This window comes from Protopterus annectens, chromosome 3.part1 (genome assembly GCF_019279795.1).
Source record: "Protopterus annectens isolate FY-2018-M chromosome 3.part1, PAN1.0, whole genome shotgun sequence".
Lineage (NCBI taxonomy): Eukaryota > Metazoa > Chordata > Ceratodontiformes > Protopteridae > Protopterus > Protopterus annectens.
Genome location: NC_056732.1, coordinates 45,470,807 through 45,494,903, shown reverse-complemented (window position 1 = coordinate 45,494,903; position 24,097 = coordinate 45,470,807). Strand labels below are relative to the sequence as shown.

General features: G+C 41.2%; 1 protein-coding gene across 1 annotated transcript in view; it reads left to right on the top strand.

Moving 5' to 3' along the window:
- Positions 1-1,821: 1,821 nt before the first annotated feature.
- The window catches only part of DPY19L4 (dpy-19 like 4), a 1,421,953-nt gene continuing 1,399,677 nt past the window's right edge, over positions 1,822-24,097 (top strand). Inside the window, exon 1 of the mRNA XM_044066538.1 lies at positions 1,822-2,027. Coding sequence (XP_043922473.1) covers positions 2,000-2,027 — 28 coding nt within the window. The 5' untranslated portion in view covers positions 1,822-1,999. The remainder of the gene's footprint in view (positions 2,028-24,097) is intronic.

Genomic DNA, 24,097 nt, shown 5'->3' with positions numbered 1-24,097 from the left:
TTGCTATGTGTGGGTGTTGATGGTGTGGGTTTTGAAGGGCTATGAGTTGCTTGAGGTGTAGTGCAGGTGTTAACCTTCTTCTCTTGTCTGTCTAGCACAATCTTGGCCAGAGAGAGCTTTGCTTCCAGTTTGGCTATGTAAGTGCATCTCTCGCAGGTTGCAGTGTTGGGTGGTAGGAGGAGAGGGTTGTCTGTGTACATGAGGCAGTTGCCGCATTGCTGCAGTATGCCCAGATTCACCAGGTGGACAGGAGAAATCACCGGAAGCTGACCCTTGGACATGCCTGTTTAGGTGCTTTTTTTGTAAAGTACAAGAGCTGTTTTCCCTTACCTTTGCAAGGTACTTTGCAATTATAGGCTGTTTAGTGCCTACGATTAACTTCTCCTTATTGACAAGGAGAGTTGATTGCTTGTATCAGTTTCAGGCTTCCTAGTGCTTACCAGCAGGTTCTAGAGCAAGTGCTAGTCACAGGGGTTTATATTTTAGTGCTACTACTGAGAAACCAGCTAGTTGTAAGGGAAAATTTGAAGAGCACACTTTCTGGCACCTGGAATAGTTTAACCGTAGCCCGACAATGCTGCATAGGTTAGGTTAGTATTAGGCTAACTGCCCTTGCGAGCCATTTCAAGCCTAGCCAATTATCCCCTGTGAGATTCAAACCCTGTACCCTGTGTTTGTAAGGCAAACACCTTAACCATTAGGCCACCCTCCCCATAAATAATTAAGTTAGGTTCATAGGTTAGTACAAGGCTAACTGCCCTTGTGAGCCATTGTAAGCCTAGCCAATTATCCCTTGTGAGACTCAAACCCTGCACCTTGTGTTTGTAAGGCAAACACCTTAACCGTTAGTCCACCATCCCAACCCCATGATGTGAAAAATGCACAAACACACGCGTTTTTAAGCCAGAAAGTTAAAAGGGATAGAAATCAGCCCAAAAAGGCTAATAAAATTACAATTTCAGAGCTGGAAACCACTCCTCTAGCATTAGATAGGCAGTACAATGCTCACCAGTCCCACTGGTAGGCAGTAGGACTTCCCTCTACCACAGCAAGGTCTGGATAGCTCTGACCACAGAAAATAAAGTCCTGAGACAACCAAAGCCTGGGATATGGACTGGCTAGGAAAGGTGGGAAAGGAGCAAACAAGATAGTATTTTTTTTGTTGTTGAAACAGGCTAAACAATGCAATAATACAGTAAATAAACACAGAAAAGTCTAACACACTTGAGTGTGTAGTCCTAAACAGTAAATGCAATTAAAACTCTACAAAATTAGCAATTTAAAACTTTTTAAATGAAGCAAGGAAAGTGCACAACTGAAAAACGATTTAAGAGGCAGTAATACAGTAGAATAAGTAGCTAGTCTACATATACAGAGAAGCCTATATATACAGAAAAGCAGCTAAAACACACTAACAATTCAGATGCAGTGCAACCTACAGCATTTGAGTTGTAGTAATATTAAGGCAATTTTTTTTTTAGCAGTCTATGTGGAAGTAAACAGTCAGCAACAAAGATATCTGCAGTGCTGTACTCCCAAGGTTTACTGAGTATGCATGCCTTCTTTGTAGTTTTATATATTTATTTACTTTAACTTCTTTTTCATCTGGTTGCCTGTATCCAAACATGTCTTGACCCTTGGGTTTACCACATTAAATAAACTGTTTTATTCTGAAAGACAAAGCACGCTTTGTTCTTCACCCATATGCACTGCAAAACCAAAGACTACAGAACTGAGTCACGCCGCTCAGTAAATAGAAAAGTGTTTTAACAACTAATTGTACTTACGGAAGTTGTAGTGACGTTTTCCTTACCAGATAATACAGATAGCTCTACGCTGACGTTCCTGATTTCCGTGATTTAAAGAAAGCAGTTATGTAGATGCGTGATGTAAACATTCTCAGACCCTAGCACCTGCAAAAGCAGCACTCTGTTACACACAACTGAAACAGTGTCCTGAATGCACAGTCAGTGCTCACACAGGCTCAAAGAACAAAATTATGGCCTATCACTATAACTGCATGGAAGGTGAGTACAGTGATTCAAAGACAAACAGTTTCCGAACCCTTGGTGAGTGAAGAAAAAAAATCATGGGGCAAATGGAACCTACAGCTGAAGACTGGATAAGAAAAAGTCATATTTTGGTAACAACTTGTTGCTGAAAAAGGGTGAAGCATATGTGAATAAAAATGTATTTAAGTTCAGAGCTGCCAGTCGTATATGCATGTGTGTGTCTGCCTGTCTGTCTGTCTGCGTATCCATGTCTGTGTGATGAGATGCTTGACACTTTGTCTCAGGGTGTTAGCTTGTGTTACAGACTTAGTCTGCCAGAAAACAGTTCTCATTGCATTTAAATTGCTTTGAATAACCAGGATGTCTTTACTGATGTGTGTGTGTGTGTGTGTGTGTGTGTGTGTGTGTGTGTGTGTGTGTGTGTGTGTGTGTGTGTGTGTGTGTGTGTGTGTGTGTGTGTGTTTATATATACGTGTATTTGTGGGTCCACTTCTTAATTTCGAAATCTCAAAATCCCTGACATCAGAATCCCAACGTCTGGATGTTCAAAATTTTGAAATCTCAACGTTAAACAATTGAGCTCACCAAACAGTGTGGAACAGTAACTTTATCATTCTCTTCACTGTAGTGTGATCTCGGAGTTGTTATATTTAAGTAGTAGGGGGTGTGGGGGCACAGCCCCCCACTTCGGGGGTGCAGGGGGGCTTGCCCCCCTGCAGCAACGTGATGCCTAACGTTTTTTTGTTTTAGTTTTGTTTGTTGTTTTTTTTTTTTTATTTCGAGATTTCAAACTCTCAAACATCTGAACATTGGGATTCTGATGTTCAAGATTTTGACTTTTCGAAATTACATAGTGGACCCATATATGTATATGTATATGGATCTTGATCCCTATCAGTTGATCAAGTTTTCAGAAACTCGAAATTCATATGGTCGAGACCATATGATCGAGTTTTTTGAAAAGTTTAAGCTTTTGAATGGAGATCATGGTACAACGAGGATTGGGAAATTTACCCTTTTCTTAACTGTAGTGTGATCATGGAGTTGGTCTGACATCCAGGATGATTTCTTATCCCTTCCTCTGTGAACCACAGTGTCTTCCAGTACCTCTTATCCATGGTAACTGCCTTTCAAACAAATTATTATTTTCAGACACACATATATACGCAAACACACAATTCTCAGGAAAGTTTGATATAGTTTCTCAATTCTGCACAGTTTTCTTCCTTCTGCCATTACTGTAGATGTGGCTAGTTACCAGACACAACAGCTAGCTACCTGGCAGTCTTGATTTAGCAAAATTTGAATTATAAAAATTATATCTCACTAGTAGTAGGCTCAATTGGTGTGAGTAATTAGAGACAGATACCACAACTTGCCAATCTTCATTGCTAAATATTACATTCTTCTCAGATAACCTCATAGGTAGGTACTAGGTAACTGGTCAGCAGACCATTTCAAGCCCAGCCAAAACCCGTATTCAAACGTTCCCTCTAGTCTCAAGGATGGTAAAACAAGATAGATCAGGGGAGAATTTGGGGCTTCCCATCCCATTATGTAGGTTTACCTTAAAGGTGGCAAGGGTGCTACTCTGCCTGACACATAGTGGATGTTTGTTCCAGAGGTGAGGGATATGGTGGGATATGAATCTATCATGCCAATGTATGTTATGTATCTGCTTATGAAAATGTAGTTCCTTTAACAGAGTATTTGATGTACCATTAGTTCTGTGAAGGAATATGAGATCAAATAAGGTTGGATTTTTCATGGCACGAAGGCTAGACATTGATCTCCATGGAGGGGTCTGTAAGAGATTGAGTACAGAGGAAGGGCTGCCAGTCTCTCCTGATAACTATTATTTTTGAGGCCACTCATCATTTTAGTAATGGATCTCTGAGGTCTCTCAAATTGTGTGATTATAAATACATGCCTGCAGGTGCACAATATTCAATAATAGGTCTGATAAGATATGAGTAAAGGGGGATTAAGACGTCTTTGCATCTAGTGGAGATGGCTTTGTAAATTAGATGGATCAGATAAAAGGTTTTCTGAACTACTGTGGAGACATGATGGTCAAGTGATAAGGAATTATCAACAAGAATACCCAGATCCCTTACAACAGTGCCTGATGGGAGGGTGCATCTCCTATATGGTGTGTGAAATTGTTTTGTTTACCAAAATGAACTATGCTACATTTTTTACATTTGAGACCATTGTCTTTGCACCAATTGTTAACATGGTCTAAGCAATGTTGGAGCAATTGTGAGTCAGTTGAAGATCGCTTAACAGCACCCAGATTAAAGTCCTCTGCAAACTTAGTTAACCATAGGCCAAAAGTGCTGGCATGAAGGTCTGACAAATATATGCCAAATAGGGGAAGACCCAAAACTGAGCCTTGTGGTCCACCACTGCTAACTTTTTTTGCTTTCAGACATGGCACCTGCTACTCTAACCACATGGATTTTGTCAGACAACCAGTTAGCTAACCATCGCACAATATAAGGATTTATATACAGACACGCAAGCCTGTCAGTAATGCCTGCATGTGGAATAATGTTGAAGGCCTTGGCCAGCTCTAGATATGCTGCAGATACTGCATAATCACTATCCACTGCTTCAGTTACATTTTCAAAGAAATTAATGGTGTTAAAGAGGCAGGACCTTCCCTTGATAAAGCCAAATTGATGAGGACACAGGGTTGAGACATTTTCAATGTCTAGATTAATGAAGTCTTGGATAATGTGCTGCATAGCTTCACATACAAGGCTAGTGACACTAGTGGATCTATAGTTACCAGGGTCTGCGGTTGGACGACCCCTGTGTAATGGCATTGCAGCTGCTGTTTTCCAAGCTTCAGGTATGTACCCAGTGGAGAGGCTTAGATTACAGAGCTTAAGTAGGGGTTCAGAAAGGCCATATTTGGCATTGATAACCAGGCAACTTGGTATGTTGTCAGTACCCATGGATGAAATATTCTTAATTTTTGAAAGGGCTGAGAGAGCTTGTTCCATAATAATTATGGGATTGTAGAACTTGCGGGATAGCTATAACTGTGGATGGAGTAAAATTTGGGGTCTATATTATATTATCGAAAAGACAGGTCAGCGAACAGCACTTACATCGAAAATGCCATTCAGCGAATTTGCTCTTGTGGGGGGCTGCGCCCCTCACCCCCCCCCCCCACTAATTATATATACCAACTCCAAGATTGCACTACAAGGAGGAAAGGGCAATACCACAATATCACTATGAACAGTTCACTGAATGGCATTTTCGATGTAAGTGCTATCCACTGACCTGTCTTTTCGATAATGTAATATAGACCCTACAGTTTGCACTAAATTTGTTAGCTAGGATATTAGCTAATTCCGTCGGGTCAGAGAGTGTAGTATTATTGTGGACTAGTTCCGAACATTGTTGGGTGATAGTTCTTTACTTCCTGACATAGTTAAAGAAAGATTTGCAGTTACGTCTGGCTTTAGTGGCTGTTTTAAGTTTGTACTCAGCTTTGAACAACATGATTCACCTTAAGCTCTTTACTAATTTGCCTAAGAGTTCCCTTAGGGAAGGTAGAATGAAACCCCACTTATAAGCATTAAGCAATTAATTGCTTTCTCATATAATTTATTTATAACAGATTCCTCCACAGGGGTTTGTTTTTAAACTTGTCATATTTGCGATGGATAGGGACTGACTTATCAATGCAACTGTTTGTGGGAGTAGAAGTCAGATAATATATAATGTATAAATTATTTTATTTATACATTATATATTATCTGACTTCTACTCCCACTTAAACACAATATCTTGAAAGAGAATAAATGAAACTTTGCTTAAACAACAAAGAAGAAAATCAGTGCTATTATACATTAAATATGCAGATGCAAATAATACACACTGTAAGTAAAAATGATCAGTTATACATACAGGAGTATCTAAGGAAAAAATAAATAAAGAGTACTGAACCTTTACTGTTGTAAGTTCCTAAATGGTACAAGGCAGAATTGCAAAACTGCAGATTTCACAGTAGCACTCACTGATCTACCGGGACTATATTAGAATCTCAACTGCTTAGCTTGTCGAATGCTGAAATGTTGACAGCTAAACGGCGAAAGCTTAAAATCGCGAATGGACACTTATGCAAATTTTTTCATTGGGAAAAAATTTGTTTGGCCATCGCAAATTAAATAAACTTCCAAACCCTAACAAAGTGGGGGGCTTTGCCCACCACACCCTGATGTGGATGGCTGTGCCCCCCACACACACCCTAACTAAATATACCAACTCCGAGATCACTTTACATTGGGGAAAGGGCAAATTCTTGATAATGGCCAAGCAAATTCTTTCCCAATTAAAAAATTCTCGTAAGTGGCTGTTTGCGATTTTAAGCTTTTGCCATTTAGCTGTTGATGTTTCGGTGTTCAACAAGCTAAGCGGTTGAGCTTATAATATGGACCCTGATGTACCTGTCATAGTCATTCAAGCAAGACTGATTTTACATTGGTTTCACCTTCTAATGTATATTTTTGCTCAACATTTCAGGTCCAGCAGAAAACCACATTACAGAACTTCTTTTTCAAATAAAACAAGTTGTTCTACCTTCACAAACTAAACAGCTTGCATGCTTATGAATGCCTTCCCAGCTCTGATCAGCTGACTGTTTGAATAACATTTTAACTGCATTTGACTTCCTGACTTCAAACCATTATGACACAAAGCAATTAGGTCATTCCTGATAAACTACAAAAGTTACACTTTGCACTTCAATTAAAAGTTTCATACATTTATTTTCATCTCACCTCCTTTTTTTCTTTACAGAGAAACGTCACAAGGTTACACCGATTTTACGCCTAAGAAAACACACTTATTCCAGAGTTCACAGAGTTTAAAGGGACAATCCCAGAGTTTAAAATTAGGGTCCAAGTTAAGATGACAGAAGTCACACTCACTTCGACACGTCACTTTCATTCCCACCCACAGTGTCATTTTACTTTTAAATATCCTGTAAATCTACAGTTCCAGTCTTGTTTCAGCTCCCAGGATAAACTAATATATGGATCTGTGTTCTTCTCGGACTTACATTAGACTGGGGAACTATGCCCCCAACTCCTGGCTCATATTTAAAATAAAGAAAGCTGTGACAGGGAAAAGGGACATCAGCGTATACTAATTTTTAAATTTTGCATCACTCATGCTTCTACAGATGTACAAGCAGCCAGCTCATAAAAATAGTGCATTTGTCTAGCAGTATTCAGAAATCAGCACATATCAAACTAGAAGCTGAAAAAGGAACAGAAGACTGTGTCTACTAGTGCTCCAACCTTCTGTCACACACTTACTATGGAATTACTAGCAGGTCAGAAAGTCACTACACCAGGCTAATATTAAAAAATCAGAATACAGTAAAACATAAAAGAAAGCGAAATATGGTTTCCACTACTATTTGTCAGATACTTCCTATAGGTAGAAACCATGTCATGAAATTGTTGTAGATGGCCAGGATTCACAATCACCACAGAATAAAATATGAAATGAAAGAAACAAAAAACTCTGTTTACTATGTTTTAAAAGCCTTGCTTTATTGATGTGCTTTCTAGAGCTGCAGCAGCTGTCGGGTTATAAAATGCCTGAAAGGCTACTTTTCTCAATGGGTAAAATGCACAGATTAAACTAATGAATGGCTCACAGAGAGAGCTGTTGTCAGTACAACTGCAGTTTGAGATGAAATTTGGCTAACACCTTTGAAACTTCCTTCAGGCACTGCCCCCCCCCCCCCCCCCCAAAGTGAGCATGCTCAGAAAGGCAAACATGAAATTTAAACAAAGGCTGAATCAAAACAAAAAATCCCTGGGACTGTCCCTTTAAATACAGATTTATGAATGGGTCAAAATCCTGAAGTAAAAACGAAAAAAATGTATCACATTTTAAATCAGTTTTTTTCTACCCTGGCACCGTAAATAAATAAAATATACAGAGTAAAGCAGTTTAAGAACATTCATGGGTCTTTCCCTGTTTTAATGTAACTTTCATAATTAGGTGCAGCTGTTTCAGACAATCCATCCATCCATGATCTATCACTCCTTTTTCCCATTTTTGCACATGGTGTCGAGGTGTCACTTCAACAGTCACAATCATCTAGAGCCGAGGTTTACACCACAGAGTTGCTAGCCCTGCCATGGTAGCTCACTCACATCACACACTCATACCTATGTGCAACTTAGAATATCCAGTCCACCTACACGTCTTTGAAATGTATGAGGAAACTAGAGCACCTTGAGGGAACCCATGTGAACACAGAGACAACATGCAACCTCTGCACAGAAGGCATCCCAACTGAGAATTGAACCAGGGAACCTCTTGCTGTGAGGCGAACCTCTTGCTGTGAGGCGACAATGCTATCTGCTTTACCATAGTGCTGCCCTCACTGTGTCATTATAGTCTTTTATTTATCTCAATCATTAACCACACTGAACTACAGCACCACATACCAAGATAGTTCTTTTGAAGATTTCTTTCAAAGTGAAATGCAATGTCTTAAAACCAGATTGCTCATAAGTTTTCTTTCATACCAAGGAACAATACCTTTTAATGTAGTCCTTCTACTGGCCTTCTATTTCAAATGTATTTCATAATGAAGCATAGCACCTTTTAGTAAGCTAGGTTATCTGTTTTAACTTCACTCTGCCTGTGACAAGTTCCTCTGCTGATGTGAACTCTTTTCCAGACTCTCTCTGCTTTAACAGTTTTACCAGGCAACTTAAGGGTCAGGTGTTTTGCATTAGCTCAGCTCCTAAGTAAAGTACCTTCCCTTCAGTAACCCTGCTTGTGTCCGGGCGAGAGCGAGTCAACCAGTGCCTCAGCCGTCTGTGTGTGTGTGTGTGTGTGTGTGTGTGTGTGTGTGTGTGTGTGTGTGTGTGTGCGCCCGCTCACGAGCCTGTGTGTATGTGTGTAGTAACGGATAGATAGATAGGCTGACTTATAAGACACAGCTAGATAGGTTAAAGTATGTAATTTTATACAAGCTGTATAAGGTTCAGAATGATCACCTTAGTACAAGCCAGAATATCAAAAACAATGGCATGCAAAACAACCCCTCTCACAGTTAAATAGCTAGGTTTAATGAATGCTTTGAATATTGAGATTATGTGAGCAAAGACTATCCTTTTTCTGTTGAAATGAATACATTGTAAGGCAGGATACTGGAAGAGAAGAGGTTAATCTCAGTCCATCTAACTTTGAAAAATAGTCTGAAATTAAATTACTTGGTATAAGCCATAAAGATTGTATCTCACAGGTCTGAATGCAGTCAGAGACACAATGTCTGTGAAAACAAGAACTTGTAATCCTGCTGTATTGTGCTTAGTGGTGCACTAATTGCTACTCTGGAAGGGTGGAAGTGTTGGCATGATTTTATAGCTTCCAGATGCTGTAACACATCTTAGCAAAGCTCTTTGTATGTGTATTATAACACACATGCTAGATTCTGTCTGAGTAGTAGGCAGTGTTAGAATCAGAGTCAGATGACCAGATGTAATGTCATTCTATAGCCAGCATTGAAATGATATTTAGATATTAGTGGGAGATGTCACTTAGCCCTTGGCAGTCTGTTTTTGAAATCTCACAAAGAAGGATCACTCACCCACTTCATCTTGCCTTAGAGTGGCTGATGGCAGTGGAACTACCTTATAGTCTGGACATAGCTGGTAAATTGGTGCCAGCCTTTCCCAGGTGTGTGTGTGTGTGTGTGTGTGTGTGTGTGTGTGTGTGTGTGTGTGTGTGTGTGTGTGTGTGTGTGTGAGCTACTTGGAGCAGGGACACAGAGGGTGGTTGGCTTGGAACACTTGGCTGAGAACTCAACTCTACAGTTGTGTCAGTGGATAGTCTTACTGGGAGCCTGGAGAGAGAGAGAGAGAGAGAGAGAGAGAAACACAGCCTCTGGACTGAGTGTGTTCCCTGTGTACTCTTAAGGGAAATTGTGCTTGGTGCAGAGAGCTGCATCTGGAAATACTGTGTGTATCTATCTTTGTTCCAAGTGAACGTCCCTGACCAGTGTCCTTGGTGAGGATTGAGGCTTCTTGATTACTGGTCCAGAGTAGGGGCGTCACATAGCTCATCGAGGTACACTTGACTTCTGGCTGCTTTGTCTGTGGCAGCATTATGTCTTTCGCAGATTGCAAAGCCATAAAACAGTTTGGGCTCTTTCATTTTTTTTGTTCTTTGTAACTAGTAGCACATCAAAGCATCTGAAGTGCCCTGCACTAGAACAAACCATGATCAGATTTCTGTGATAACTGTTATGTGTTTTCAATGTGGGCATGCAGAATTCTCTCTTAAGCACTGTTTTCTCCACTATTGAGGCGATTTTTCGATAACCATGTTGATTATGAATGGAAACCTGATTGTAATTGTATGTATTATTGCCTATCCAACTTATAAGAGGGATCGGGATATTAGGTATAGCAAAAAAATGCTAATTTCCTGAGCAAGATGGAGGCTGTTTCAACTGATAAACTTTGGGAAATAAATCATTAGCACAGTGTAGCCTGTTCTGGACAACGCAGTTATTAATCAGGCTAGATGAAAATTCAGAGATTCAGAAGCATAGCTCTCAATATCTAAGCACAAGAAATCTGGGCAAAGCCTAAAATAATGGGGGGGGGGGACAAATGCCCCAAAATAGGGCTAGGAAATCCCCAGCATGATGACTGTTTTACAATTGTCACTCATACGTGTCATCACAAATCAGTGCATCTATTGAAAAGGAAAACATTCCTAAAGTTCTAAAATTCATAAAAGAAGCTGGTTTTTTTTTTCTGGAAGGAAAGTCATTATGCATCCCCTCACCTCCGCTACTTATATTTACTAACTCAATGATTTATATGTCTCAAGAGAAAGTGAAATCCCAAAGATACCGGAATCCAGATGTCAAAAACAAACTCTAAGAATCACATATTAGACTGTTTATCACTAGTCTGTCATTCTGGCTCCCCAAAAGTAGTTGCAGTTCTATGGAGGGATAAGCTCCATTAGGAAATTAACATAAAATTCTGAGCAGTTCAGAGCGTTGCTGTTAGTTAAATTCATGCTTATAAGCTAACTCTTATGAACATCTCACCTCTTTCAGTTATGGTAGGGACACAATGCAATATGATGTCAGTTATCATGCAATGTCCAGACCTACATAAACAGGCAAGCTGCGTGACAGAGAAAGTGCATCAATTAAATACTGATTTTATTTTCAAGGAAGTCTGCCCACCCAAGTTACCCCTTCCCCCCACCCCCGTTACCCCTTCCCCCCACCCCCATTCTCATTTGCCCCTTGGTGCACCTTTAAGGGTCACTTTTTTTAAAATAATTTCAATAATTTTTTAATTGGATATGAAATTTGGCCCAATTATGACTTTTTCAGCCATGACCCAGGTTACAAGAGCAAAGATAAATGTAATGCATATATGCGGATGTGTATCTATATCTATACAGCAATATCTATCTATCTACATAGTTATATCTAGCTACCTATCTATATATGTGTGTGTGTGTGTGTGTGTGTGTGTGTGTGTGTGTGTGCAAACGTGTGTGTATGTGTGAGTGCAAAACAAGCATCCTGTTTTTCAGAGGTGGGAGGAAACCAGAGTAACCGGGGGGGGGGGGGGGGCATTCTTTGATCTTTTTACCAGAACCTATGCAAACCTAGCCTTGCTTGTGGTATGATTGTGATGTTTTGCATCACTCTGAGGAGGGGTACCTTTTCTCCTCAATGGCACCACAATGTTTAGTATGCTATCTTGCATCTAATGCAACTGCAAAACAGGACATATTATGGATAACTGCATGTCACCAAGACATCACTGATGCAGCACAGTGTTTGCATTCCCAGTTACTAAATTCTTATGCGTAAACGTTGATCAGAGAGAAACAGAGTATCATTAAACACTATATTTTGAGAGCAAGAATTCAGAACAGCTACATGTTAGTAATTTAATATTTGGGAATTCAGTTGCACTTGAAAAATCATAACCATGTGAAAACACCCTGTAAGGTACTTGAAACAAAAATCAGAATGGACCATATAACTCTGTCAAAGTCTGCCACCTACTGGAAATAAATGACTTTGCAAGCTATCCAAATAACATTATTAAGGTCTGTTAGGTGTTTTAACACACACACATTAACACACACTAGGGTTCCTACCTTTTTGAATTCCTAAAAGCTAAGATTTTTGTGGCGCAAATAATACCCATAACCAACACAAAATGCATTTTTACTTTGTGTTATAGAATTTTAGTTTTTTTGTTGTTGTACATTATATTAAATTTCACTGGATGTATTATTTGTTTGCAACGTTTAGAGGAAAGTTTGAAACTATTTTCCTCCTGAAATATTTAGACGTTTGTCATTTTTTTTCATGTCTTCTTCCCTCAGAACACAGCTGCCAAAATCAGGACTGTCCTGCAAAAAGAGAGATATGCAGTAAAGTTAAAAGAATCACTGACGCGCACGCGCGCGCACACACACACACACACACACACACACACACACACACACACACACACACACACACACACACAAATATGTACGCACATGCACATACCCATATATATGTGTGCACATATTTGTATGTCTGTATGTTGGGGGAGTGCACATGTGTACACATTCTGTTTGTGCAATGTTTCTTTTATTGGAACAATAAAATCTAGACTGTTCATAAAAGGAAGACTTGTATCGCCTTACCAAATTCAAAATATATGCAGGAAGGGATTCATAGACAAGTACTGGGCAGTCCTGTAAGCAGACCATAGCATAATGCAGCCTAGAGTTTCTAGGATATGTATCAGAGCTTGCATAGTGCCATTAGTCTAAGAAAAGTTCTGCATGGAAGTAGTGGAGATTTATTATAGGTTTGTAAGTAAGTACTAGGCTAGCTGCCCTTATAAGTTCATAGGTAACTACTAGGCTAGCTGCCTTTATAGGTTCATAGGTTCTTAGGTAAGTACTAGGCCAGCTGCCCTTGTGGGCCATTTTAAGACTGGCCAATTTCCCTTGCTTGAATTAACATATCTCATTTGGTGTTAGATTGGCCTGACCCATCCCATGGTAAATAAGTATATATTACCCATAGTGAGAATAACTGGGATCATACCATAGATAACTTGAGAGTGGAACCATGCATGGGATGTACCGTTTAGGAGCTGCCTTTGTCAATTAGTAGTACAGGGGCAGACCTGGGGTAAATTTTCTGTTTCCCATCCATAGATCCATGTTGTGCTTGAATATGGACAATGATAAGCTTTGTTTTATATGGACCAATGATAAGCTTTGTTTTATGTGGACTGGGAGTCTGTACCAGAACACCTGTATCCTTTGTGTGATACACCTGTCCCTCCAAACTGTTCTTTTGATGTCACAGAAGAAGTTTAGATCCCTACACCAAGTATTTCTGATGCCATTTAACTTGCTATTGTGTATTGAATACATTAGTATTGGGTTGGAGGATGCCTTGTATGTCAGACACAGATCATCTTATAGCAGAGTCTGTAGGATACAGAGTATAGTGACAGGGTTTTGAGTCAGTCCATGCAGGACATATTGTTTAGGCCTTGTATCCTTTTAGTAGGGTAGTTCTGTGGGCATTCCACTTGCGTGTGTCTGGACAAATATATGCCAAAGGGGGCATTATACTCAAAGATTGGCCTAATGATGGATGAGTAAAGGGGTACAATAACATCCCTAGATCTAGTCATAATCCCTTTGCTTACAAGCTGTGCAATATAGAAGGACTTTCTCATGTCAATGTACACATGTTGGTCGAAAGTTAGGTCTCTGTCAACATAAGTTCCCAAATTCCAAACAACTGGATCAAGTCTTAGATTGTCAATGTGGTAGCTCCCTGGCGCAGAGGAGTTAAAAAATGTATTAGTTTCAGTCTATGATTTTGGTACCAGTTATTAATTTGGGACAAACTTTCCTACAGGATGGATAAGTCATTTGGGCAATCAATGGCTTCTGCTAGCTTGTAGTAAATTGCAGGTTTAGTAAACTAGAACCTTTTGGCATTGGCTTTTACTTCACAGAAGTAGATGGCAAACCGGAGAGGTCCCAACATAGAACTCTGGGGGACTCCACTGGTGACTGGTCTCTTTGTTAAGGTAACTTCCCTTATTTTTATTTCCTGTGTCCTATCTATGTTGGCATTCTATTGGGTAACATGGGGATTTATTCCCAGTTTGTTTAGCTTTTCTGCTATGCCTGAGTGAGGAACTGTGTCAAAAGCTATGACCAGGTCAAGGTATGCTTTAATGACTTTTTCAAAAAAAAAGTCCAGCAGGTTGAGTAAGCATAACCTACTCGTGATGGATCCAGTATTTGGATATTCCCTCTTTCCTTATTGATTAGTTCAGTAAGTCTTTCCATGGCTTTGCATATGAGGCTGGTCAGACTTGTGTGTCTGTAATTGCCTAGGTCTGTGGAAGATGCTCCCTTATGCAGAGGAATGACTGTAGCTGTTCTCCATTCACTTGGTTACAAAATCTGTATGGATGCTGAGGATGAACAGTATTTTTTTTTTTTGGGGGGGGGGGCTAAATCATGCTTCATGCTCTTTAAGATGCAGCCAGGGATATTGTCAGGATCCATTATCAAGCCCAAGGCTAAAAGTACTCATGCACGCAATAAAGCAATAAAGTTGCTACATACATACTGGCAGACAGCCAAGGAAGACCAACCAAGCAGAGTACTAACCCAGTTCATCATAATAACGGGAAGGAAAATGGAGATACAGAGACAAAAAAGTTTAAAAAGGAGGAATGGTAAGCATTTCAGCACACACAGGGGTAACCATGCGTAATGACAGGAGAGGCATATCTCCATCTTTTGTGGGAAAGCTTCTGTTTGCAGTATAAGAAGATGAAGGGTAGGTGGGGAAGGTAGATACAGAGACAAAAAAGTTTAAAAAGGAGGAATGGTAAGCATTTCAGCACACACAGGGGTAACCATGCGTAATGACGGGAGAGGCATATCTCCATCTTTTGTGGGAAAGCTTCTGTTTGCAGTATAAGAAGATGAACGGTAGGTGGGGAAGGTAGTGAGGAGTAGTTATATTTTTAAATATATTTATTGACATCACATTCTATATAGTGATGTGTATCCATTTGATTATAAAAGAAAAAAATCATTACAAAGATTTTTTGCGTACATCATACAAATATGATTTCTGTCTTAACTATTCTTATTCAATTTAACATTACATAGATTGCTCAAGTCCTTGATTCCCTGAAATATCACTCGTCCTGAATATAATTCTGCATGTATTTTTCCCACAGATTCCATTTATTTCTGTGTATTTTATGCCTAGAAGTGGTCCTGGGAAGGATATGTGGGGAAAGGGGGGTAGCAGAGGCAGACAAACATAAAACACAGACATAGATAGACAGATGGGTGGTTCTCTCACACAAGGTGGGGACCACAATATATGAACACAGACAAACAAATAGAAGGTGGACACCTGGAAAAGGAGAAGGTTGGACAACTAACAAAGTATGTGGAATGGCATACAAGTTAGGAGAATACCAGGGACAGGGCAGAGTACATGGCAGATGCTAGCCCATCCAGGAAGGCTAGCCCTCCACAAACAGCAGTCACCTCAGTGGTTAACATCTGTAATGCCCCTGCACTGGCCTAGTAATCAAGGAGCCTCAGTCCTCACCACTAACACCAGTGAGGGATGTGCACATTGGGAGGATGACAAGTACACACACAGTAAAGTACAATTTCCCTGAAGAGCACACAGAGATCACAGTCAGTCTGGGGCTGGTTTCTCCCTCTTTCCCCAGTAAGACTCCCCACTGGCACAGCTACAGAGTTAAGATCTCAGCCAAGTGGTCAAGCCAAAACCTCAAACACCCTCTCTGTCCAGCCAGTGCTTCGTGTCCCTGCCCAAGTAGCTGACACACACACACGTGCACGCACACACACACACACACACACACACACACACACACACACACACACACACACACACACACACATGCACACACTTTGAGATTTGATTTATATACAAACACACAGACAGTCCTGGGGAAGGCTCGCACAGGTTCACTAGCTATGCCTCCTTCTGCCCAGACTGTAAGGTAGTACCAGCTGCCACCAACCACTACTTATCAGCTACTGTAAGGCCCTTACCAAAAGGTGACCAATTCTACTGTGTAATGTTACTATTATCCAAATGGTAAGTGTAACCAAGACTAAGGCTATTGGAGTGGCCTGTATAGTGTCACTAAATACATATGCAAGTACTCTAAGAGCTTAAATATCTCTAAACAAATCAGCCACAATAAAAGGTTTAAATATATTTAATATATAATAAAAGAACAAGACAATACTCAATAACTCAATACAGTGACTACAGAGTTCAGAATCACAGGAAATATTTTAAAACAACATTGGAGGACAGTCTCAAATAAATACCGAAAACATCTAAACTAATCCGTGCTATATTCCTATCTATGTCTAAAGAGATACTATGTCTGAATCTTACTTAAAGAGCAAGGCAAATGCACGTGCTGAATGGATGTTTTCAGGTCCAAAGACAAATATAAAATGCACAGACTTTCTCTGATAGATATTTGTTAAATTAATAACAACACATTACTGCTGGGTCAACTGGATACCATCACTATTTGTCACTTCTGCCTTCAGTTCCCAGGCTAACAGAAACTTATAATTTAGCATCTCTGTGTCAAAAATACTTATCTCTCAGAAGTTTGCCTAGAACTGGTAGTCGTAAAACACTTTACATTTGAAACCTGTCATCATTTCTGTTTCCCAACAATAAAAAGAACTTCTAGCTGTAGACATACTGTGTCCTAGTTGAGGTACACAATCGTAAAACTCTTCACTTATTTTCTGAGTTTGAAAGTTAACTATGTATGTTCCAACTTCTACTATGAAAACACACATTTGCACAGGCATATAGTTTATACACACTTCTGCTCTTTTCCAGCAGGGTACACTGTGGTTACTTTCTTGAAGCTCAGTACATAACATACAGTTCAACACACACACTTCTGCACCATAGTTTAATATCCATATAACATATAGTTTTCTTACATTTGTAAGACAAGCATACGGATCATACTTCTTCTTCTTCTTTCGGCTTGTCCCGGTTAGGGGTTGCCACAGCGGATCAACTGTCCACTCATGATTGGCAGTGGAGTTTTATAGTGTCGAGTTGCAAACCCGGCGCCCAACCTTCCACAGAAGGCACACGCACGCACTCATGCCTAGGGCCAATTTAGAGTGTCCAATCCACCTACAGCATGTCTTTGGGATGTGGGAGGGAACTGGAGCACCCAGATGAAACCCACGTGACCACAGGGAGAACATGCAGACTCCGTACAGAAGGTACCCCAGCCGAGGATCAAACCGGAGAACCTCTTGCTGTGAGGCAGCAATGCTAACCACTGCACCACCGCAGCCACCCAAGCATACGAATCATATTAATATTCACAAATGACATAGAATTATTTACAAAATTCCAGCTAGCTGGGCTGGCAGCCTTACAACATCATCTACAGATTGCGATTCTGCTGGCCCAGTGATCATGCCGGATGCACACTATGTTTAGGAGAGGAGCATCTAGCTGTTATATCTCACATTAGACCAGGCTCTACAAAAGCCATCAGGAGACCACAGGGATCTCTCTGAGCAAGTATCAAAGAACAGACCACCACTCCTCTTAGCAAATGACCATGGAGGCCACCAGTAAGCACTTCAAGTCATCTTTAGCATGGAGACCTCCCTCATCCTGCCAAGAGGCAGACCTGGTGGCCACTGCTAACCTATCACCAGAGGCGTTGGCCTGAACAGGCTGAAGTTGCTGCTGTCACTCCTCTTCCACAACAACAAATGGACTGCAGAAAGAACAGAAAAAAGATAATAGATTAGTACACATATATGTTACACAGAAACTTGCATCTGCAGTCAAGAGAAATGCTCTTGCATGCTATAACATTTCTCCATGCTGGCATGACACTTCTTAGTTGCTATAAAACAAAGTAGGAAAAACTCAGTGCACTACTGGGCCTGGTAACAAACTAAGAAAAAAAAAACACTAATGTTTACTGTGAAACTCTCTCTTTTTCTCTGTCTCTCTTCCCCTAACTTCTGCCTGCCGTTGTTAAAGCAGGTCAGGGTGGCACCATCACAAGACATTGTTTTGGTGTCTGCACTACACACCAAAATGGATGATGGCAGTGGTATCACTCATCATTCTGGCAAGATGATGCCGGCCGTCCATCTTATTCAGTGCCCAGCTCATGAGGCAGCCATGTCCACTCAAACAGGATCACTCAAGGAGTTCACTTCAAATCTATAAGGATGCATATTCAGATGTCATGTGATGCACCACACAGCACTATAAGGAGATGTTAGCAAACGTCCATTGCACAGAAAAGCTCAGCAATCTGCTGTACATGCATGAGCATAGTATGCATGTGTCCCTAGTCCCAGGACAAGCATGGTAACAATGGTCAGTGTTGACAATGTGCTGCATTAAAGTAATGATTCAGATATAGGTGCACTAAATGTCCTCATTAGCCTAACCGCTATGTCTTGTGGTCCTTATTAATGTGATATAAAGCTAGGGTGCAATTTTGTGTGAGAATGCTTTAAGACAAGCAACTGTGGAATCAGGACTTTACATAAAAATTACTTTGGACTTTGAGATAGGTATACTGAAGAACAATAAGATGCCTGGTAATATACCCCTGTAGTGTAGCCAGCACCCGTGGCATATAGCAGCAACAAGGATATAGAAGCCGTGGTGTGTAGGAGATGAGAACACAACACAGTGGCATGACATTGTCATATTCTGCTGTGGGTGGCATACCATGGGCTACATGCACACAGGGAAGGATATGCCACACAGGACAAGGTGGTTAGTGTACACTGGCTAACGCATAGCAATGCATTGTAAGGCATTGAACAGAATGTGCAGAGCACCAGAGGGGTTAAGTATGCTGATGCAGGAAGGGGTGTAGCTACTGCTGCTTGGACTGCTTGATCATGTGCAGTACCTGCACAGTGACATGGTGTACAATGACAAGAAACAAACAATGCTGCTATAATCACTGGTGACTGTGATGAAAGGAGATACTGCCAGCACAGCTAGCTGGAATTTTGTAAATAATTATATCCCATTGGTGAATATCAAAATGATTTATTTAAGATGCTTGTGTTACAAATGTTTTAGAACTGTATGTCAGGTGTATATCAAACTGCTCTGTACAGATGTTTGTGTTGAAAAGGTATTTTGTAAAGTGCTTGTGCTTAAAATGTATCCACAGTGTGCCCTGCTGAAAGAGAACAGAAATGTACATGCACTATTATAACTGTTTAAATGTATATGTCAACAGAGGAAACTGGAGGCTTAACTTCAGTCCAGCAAACTTCAGAAAAATAGCTGAAATTAAATCACTTTATAGGCTACACAATAAAAAAGGCTATCTCTCAGGTTTTCAATGCAGCTAGAGACACAGGGTCTGTACTAGGAAGCTTTCTGTATTGTCCTTGGAATGAATTAGTTGCTACTTTTGCAGCATGAAGGAATGCAATTGTTTTATGACTTCCAGCATCTGCCAAATATCCGAGTAAAAGCCCCTGTCTGCATATTTTTACAGGTAGATGCCAAATGCTGCCAGCTTCTAGCAATGGGGGTTTTGGCCTGGGAACTAGAAGTCAGATGACCAGAAATGATGTCATTCTGCAAGCTATCCCAGCAGTAATATTTTAGATATTAATTTGAGAAGTTTCTTAGACAGAGCATTCTGCATTATGTCTTGGACCTGACAACAACAAGAAGGTCCATTCACCACACATCTGCCTCACTCTGCCTCACTCTTTTAGTAAGTTCTTAGGTTATAGTATATTTCTCTTAGATTCAGTCAGGAATATAGTGATACTTAGTTTAGATATTTTTCTTTATTTATATGACAGTGTCCTGCAATGTTGTTTTAAATATTTCCTGTGGGTTTGAACTCTGATGTCACTGTGAATACATATTTAGTGTTGTCTTGTTCTTTTATTATTTATTATTAAATATATTTAAACCGTTCATCATGGCTGATCTGTGTAGAGATATTTAAGTTTTGAGAGTACTTGCATGTTTATTTGGTGACACTGTGTGGCCACTCCTAATAGCCTTGCTCTTGGTCAAACTACCATTTGTGTTAATATTAATATTACACAATAATATTGGACACCCTTTGTTAAGGACCTTAAAGTAGCTAATAAGGAGTGACTGGTGGTAGTAATAACTACCTTATAGTCTGGGCAGAAGGGGGCATAGCTGGTAAACCTGTTCCAGCCTTTCCCAAGTGTGTGTGTGTGTGTGTGTGTGTGTGTGTGTGTGTGTGTGTGTGTGTGTGTGTGTGTGTGTGTGTGTGTGTGTGTGTGTAAATCAAACCTCAAAGTGTGTGTTTGTCAGCTACTTGGGCAGGGACATGAAGCACTGGTTGGACAGAGAGGGTGCTGTGGGTCTTGACTTGGTCACTCAGCTGAGATCTCAACTCTATAACTGTACCAGTGGGGAATATTGTTGGGGAGCTGGAGGAAGAATGAGAAACCAGCCCTGGACTGACTGTGGTCTCTGTGTGCTCTTAAGGGTAATTGCACTTGATGTAGAGAATTGCATCTGGAAATACTGTGTAGGTACTTGTCATCCTCTCAGTGAATGTTCCCCACTGTTGCCAGTAGTGAGGATTGAGGCTCCTTGATTACTGGTCCAGTGATGAGATATCCACATATTGGGATTCAATGGTGTGGACAATGAATTCCTGTAGCCTGTAAACAGTGGTCACTAAAGAAGGTGTTTGTACTCTCAAGCAGCCACACAGTGAACATTCAGAGTTTCATATCACAATAGTTTTATTTATTTTTTGTTAGCTTAGTTAATCAGGGAGAGCAAGCAAGGATGTCAGCAGAGGATTATGGTAAGCTGACAAGGAGCCAGTTGGCTGAGATGTGCCAAGCCAAAGGACTGGCACATGCCAGCCTGACTAAAGTGGAAATGATTGCACCCTTAACCACAGCTGCAGCTCAGACCAGCAACTAGGAAGACTGCCTGACTGGCCTTGGTGATGTACAACTCTCAGAAAATGAACAGTTCAGCTTTGCCTCAGAAGACTTAAAAATGCATCTGGAGTCAAAGAGACTTGAACTGAGGCCAAACATTTGGAAATAGAATCAGCAGAGAGACTGCGGTATTTAGAGCCTGAAGAAAATGAGAAACTGCAGCATTTGGAGGCTGAAGAAAATGAGAAACTGCAGCATTTGGAGGCTGAAGAAAAGGATAAACAGAAACAAATGGAATTAGACTCAGCAGAGAGACTGAGATATCTGGAACTGAAGAAAATAAGCGGCAGAGGCAACATGAAAAGGAGATGCTGACTCTTTGCCAGGGTCATGGAGGTAACGGGAAGGGAGTAACCGAACCCCAGAAGCAGTAAATGTCAGTAAATTTCTTCTACAATTTACAGAGGGTGATAACTTTGATAGTTTTATACATATGTTTGAAAGGGTATGTAAACAGTAAAAAACAGTATAATGTTGACCAAGGGCTCTGGGTATGGTTACTGACCCCCTTACTCCATGGTAAAGCTGTAAGTGCTGTTTCTAAATTGTCTGATACTGATTGCTTAAATTATAATACAACTAAAAATTATGTATTAGAGTTGTTCTTCTTCTTCTTTCGGCTTTTCTCGGTTAGGGGTCGCCACAGCGAAACTACGGTCCACTAATGACTGGCAGTAGATTTTTTACGGGTGCCGATGTGCCAGCTCGACGACCAACCTTCAACAAAGGCACGCCCATTTTACGTATGTCTTTCGAATGCCACACGACCGCAGGGAGGACATGCAGACTCCATTAGAGTGTTTTAAGTTAACACCTGAAGCTTATAGACAAAAGTTTTGTGAGCATAGGCGCAAGGCAGATGAAAATGTGTGTGAATATATTGCTGAGTTAAGCACTTATTTTCATAGCTGGGTGAATGGGTGTCAGGTCACCACTTTTGAAAGGCTGGTAGACCTTTGGTGAGGGAACAAGCCCTTAGCACTTTGCCTGAGGACATGAGAGTCTGGTTGGCAGGTAGGAAATGCAATACCTCAGATGAGTTGGGAAAAAGGATGACCTATACCTGACAAGCAGGGTATCTCTACACAAAGGGATACCCAGTGCTGCACATGGGTCTAAGGGAACCCATGGTGGGCAGCCTAAACCGCCCCAACAGAGTCTGCCAGTAACAGGGGAAGCCACTCGTTCAGCTCCACGGCCAGGATCAAGGGTTAAATGTTTTAAATACAAACAGTGGGGCCATGTAGCATAATAATGTCCGTGGAGGCAAGGTGGGGGAGCCGGCAAGTGGGAATGACAGAATGCCAACGGTAAGTTGTCTGGAGACAACAAGGGTACCAAACTACCACATAAGGTTATATCCTATCTTAGTAAATGGGAAACAGGCCACTGCTAAGAAAGACACAGTCACTGACCTAACCATTGTGAGTCTGCAATGGTTAAACAGGAGCACTGCTTGCTTAGGCAGTCTGCTCCAGTCAGAGCTTTAGGAGGGACCACATTCCAAGTACCTTTGGCTAGGTTTTACCTTGACTGGGAGGGTGGAAAAGGAAGCAAGCAAGTAGATGTGTTTGAGGATATCCCTGCAGATGTCCTGATAGGGAATGATTTTGATAATGCAATACCTTGTGTGCATGCAGCTACACACAGTCAGGCTTGGAGACAGGCATGTAGGTCTGGTAGCCTGGGAGGGACCCAGACAGACTACACACTTGAAGCCAGGACTGGTGAGGTGGTTACTTCAGGAAGGGTGCTACCCTGTAGCGGTGATACTGAAGGTGAGCCACAGCTGCTGGTAAGTACTGATGCTCCCTTGGACAGAGTAACTACAAGGGCAGAGGTGAGTAGTCAGAGGATACCAGACTTCCTGTGGAAGGGGGGCTGGGAAGGGTTACAAAGAGAGAGTTGAGACAGGCTCAGCTCTCAGACCCTATATTGCAAGGCTTGAGGGAGGTAGCCAGGGAAGTGCCTGATTCTCAAGGAAAAGGGGAATCTCTATACTGGGACAAAGGGTTATGTATAAACAGTGGACCCCTGATGGTGGACTAGAGGCTGAGGTAATACAGCAGGTGGTAGTGCCCAGACCCTACCATCTGACACTTCTAGCTATAGCCCATGACATTCCCTTAGCAGGTCCTGTGGGCCTAAATTGTACCAAGATACATATTATGCAGAACTTTTATTGGCCTGGGATTTCCAAGGATGTAACAGGCTACTGAAGGACCTGTGAGCAATGCCAAAAGGTAGGCAAGGCAGGAGACAAGGTCAAAACTCCTTTGGTGCCTTTGCCTGTGATTGAGGAGCTGTTTCACAGGGTAGCTGTGTATATTGTGGGGCCACTGAGTACCCCAAGTTCCATAAAGAAGAAGTAAATCATAGTGGTAATAGATTATGTTACCAGATATCCTGAAGAGGAGGCTCTGTCCTCCGTCAAGGCAAAAAAGGTGGCAAATGCTTTGTTAGAGATTTTCAGCAGGGTAGGTTTCCCAAACGAAATACTGACCTGCTGGCTTGTCTGTGGAAGCACTGTGGGGTGAGGCACCTAAAGACCATCCCCTACCATCCACAGACTAATGGTCTGGTAGAGAGGTTAAACTCTACATTAAAGACCATGCTATGGGCATTTGCAGACCAGTTTAAGTGGTAGTGGGACACATATTGGCCCCATCTGTTGTTTGCTTATAGAGAGATGCCCCAGGGATCCACAGGTTTCTCATCTTTTCAGTTGCTGTATGGGCATGGGGTGAGGGGGGGGGGGCTAGATTTGATTCACGATGAGTGGGAGGGTGAGTGTGAATCCCACAAGGAGTCTGTTGTGGCATATGTCTTAAACCTCAGGACAAGGCTCAGGGAACTCATGGGCTTGGCCCAGGAGAACCTGGCAGAAGCCCAACAGCAGAAAAAGGTCTGGTATGACAGGAATGCTCGAGCTGGAGAGTATGCTGTAGGGCAGCAGG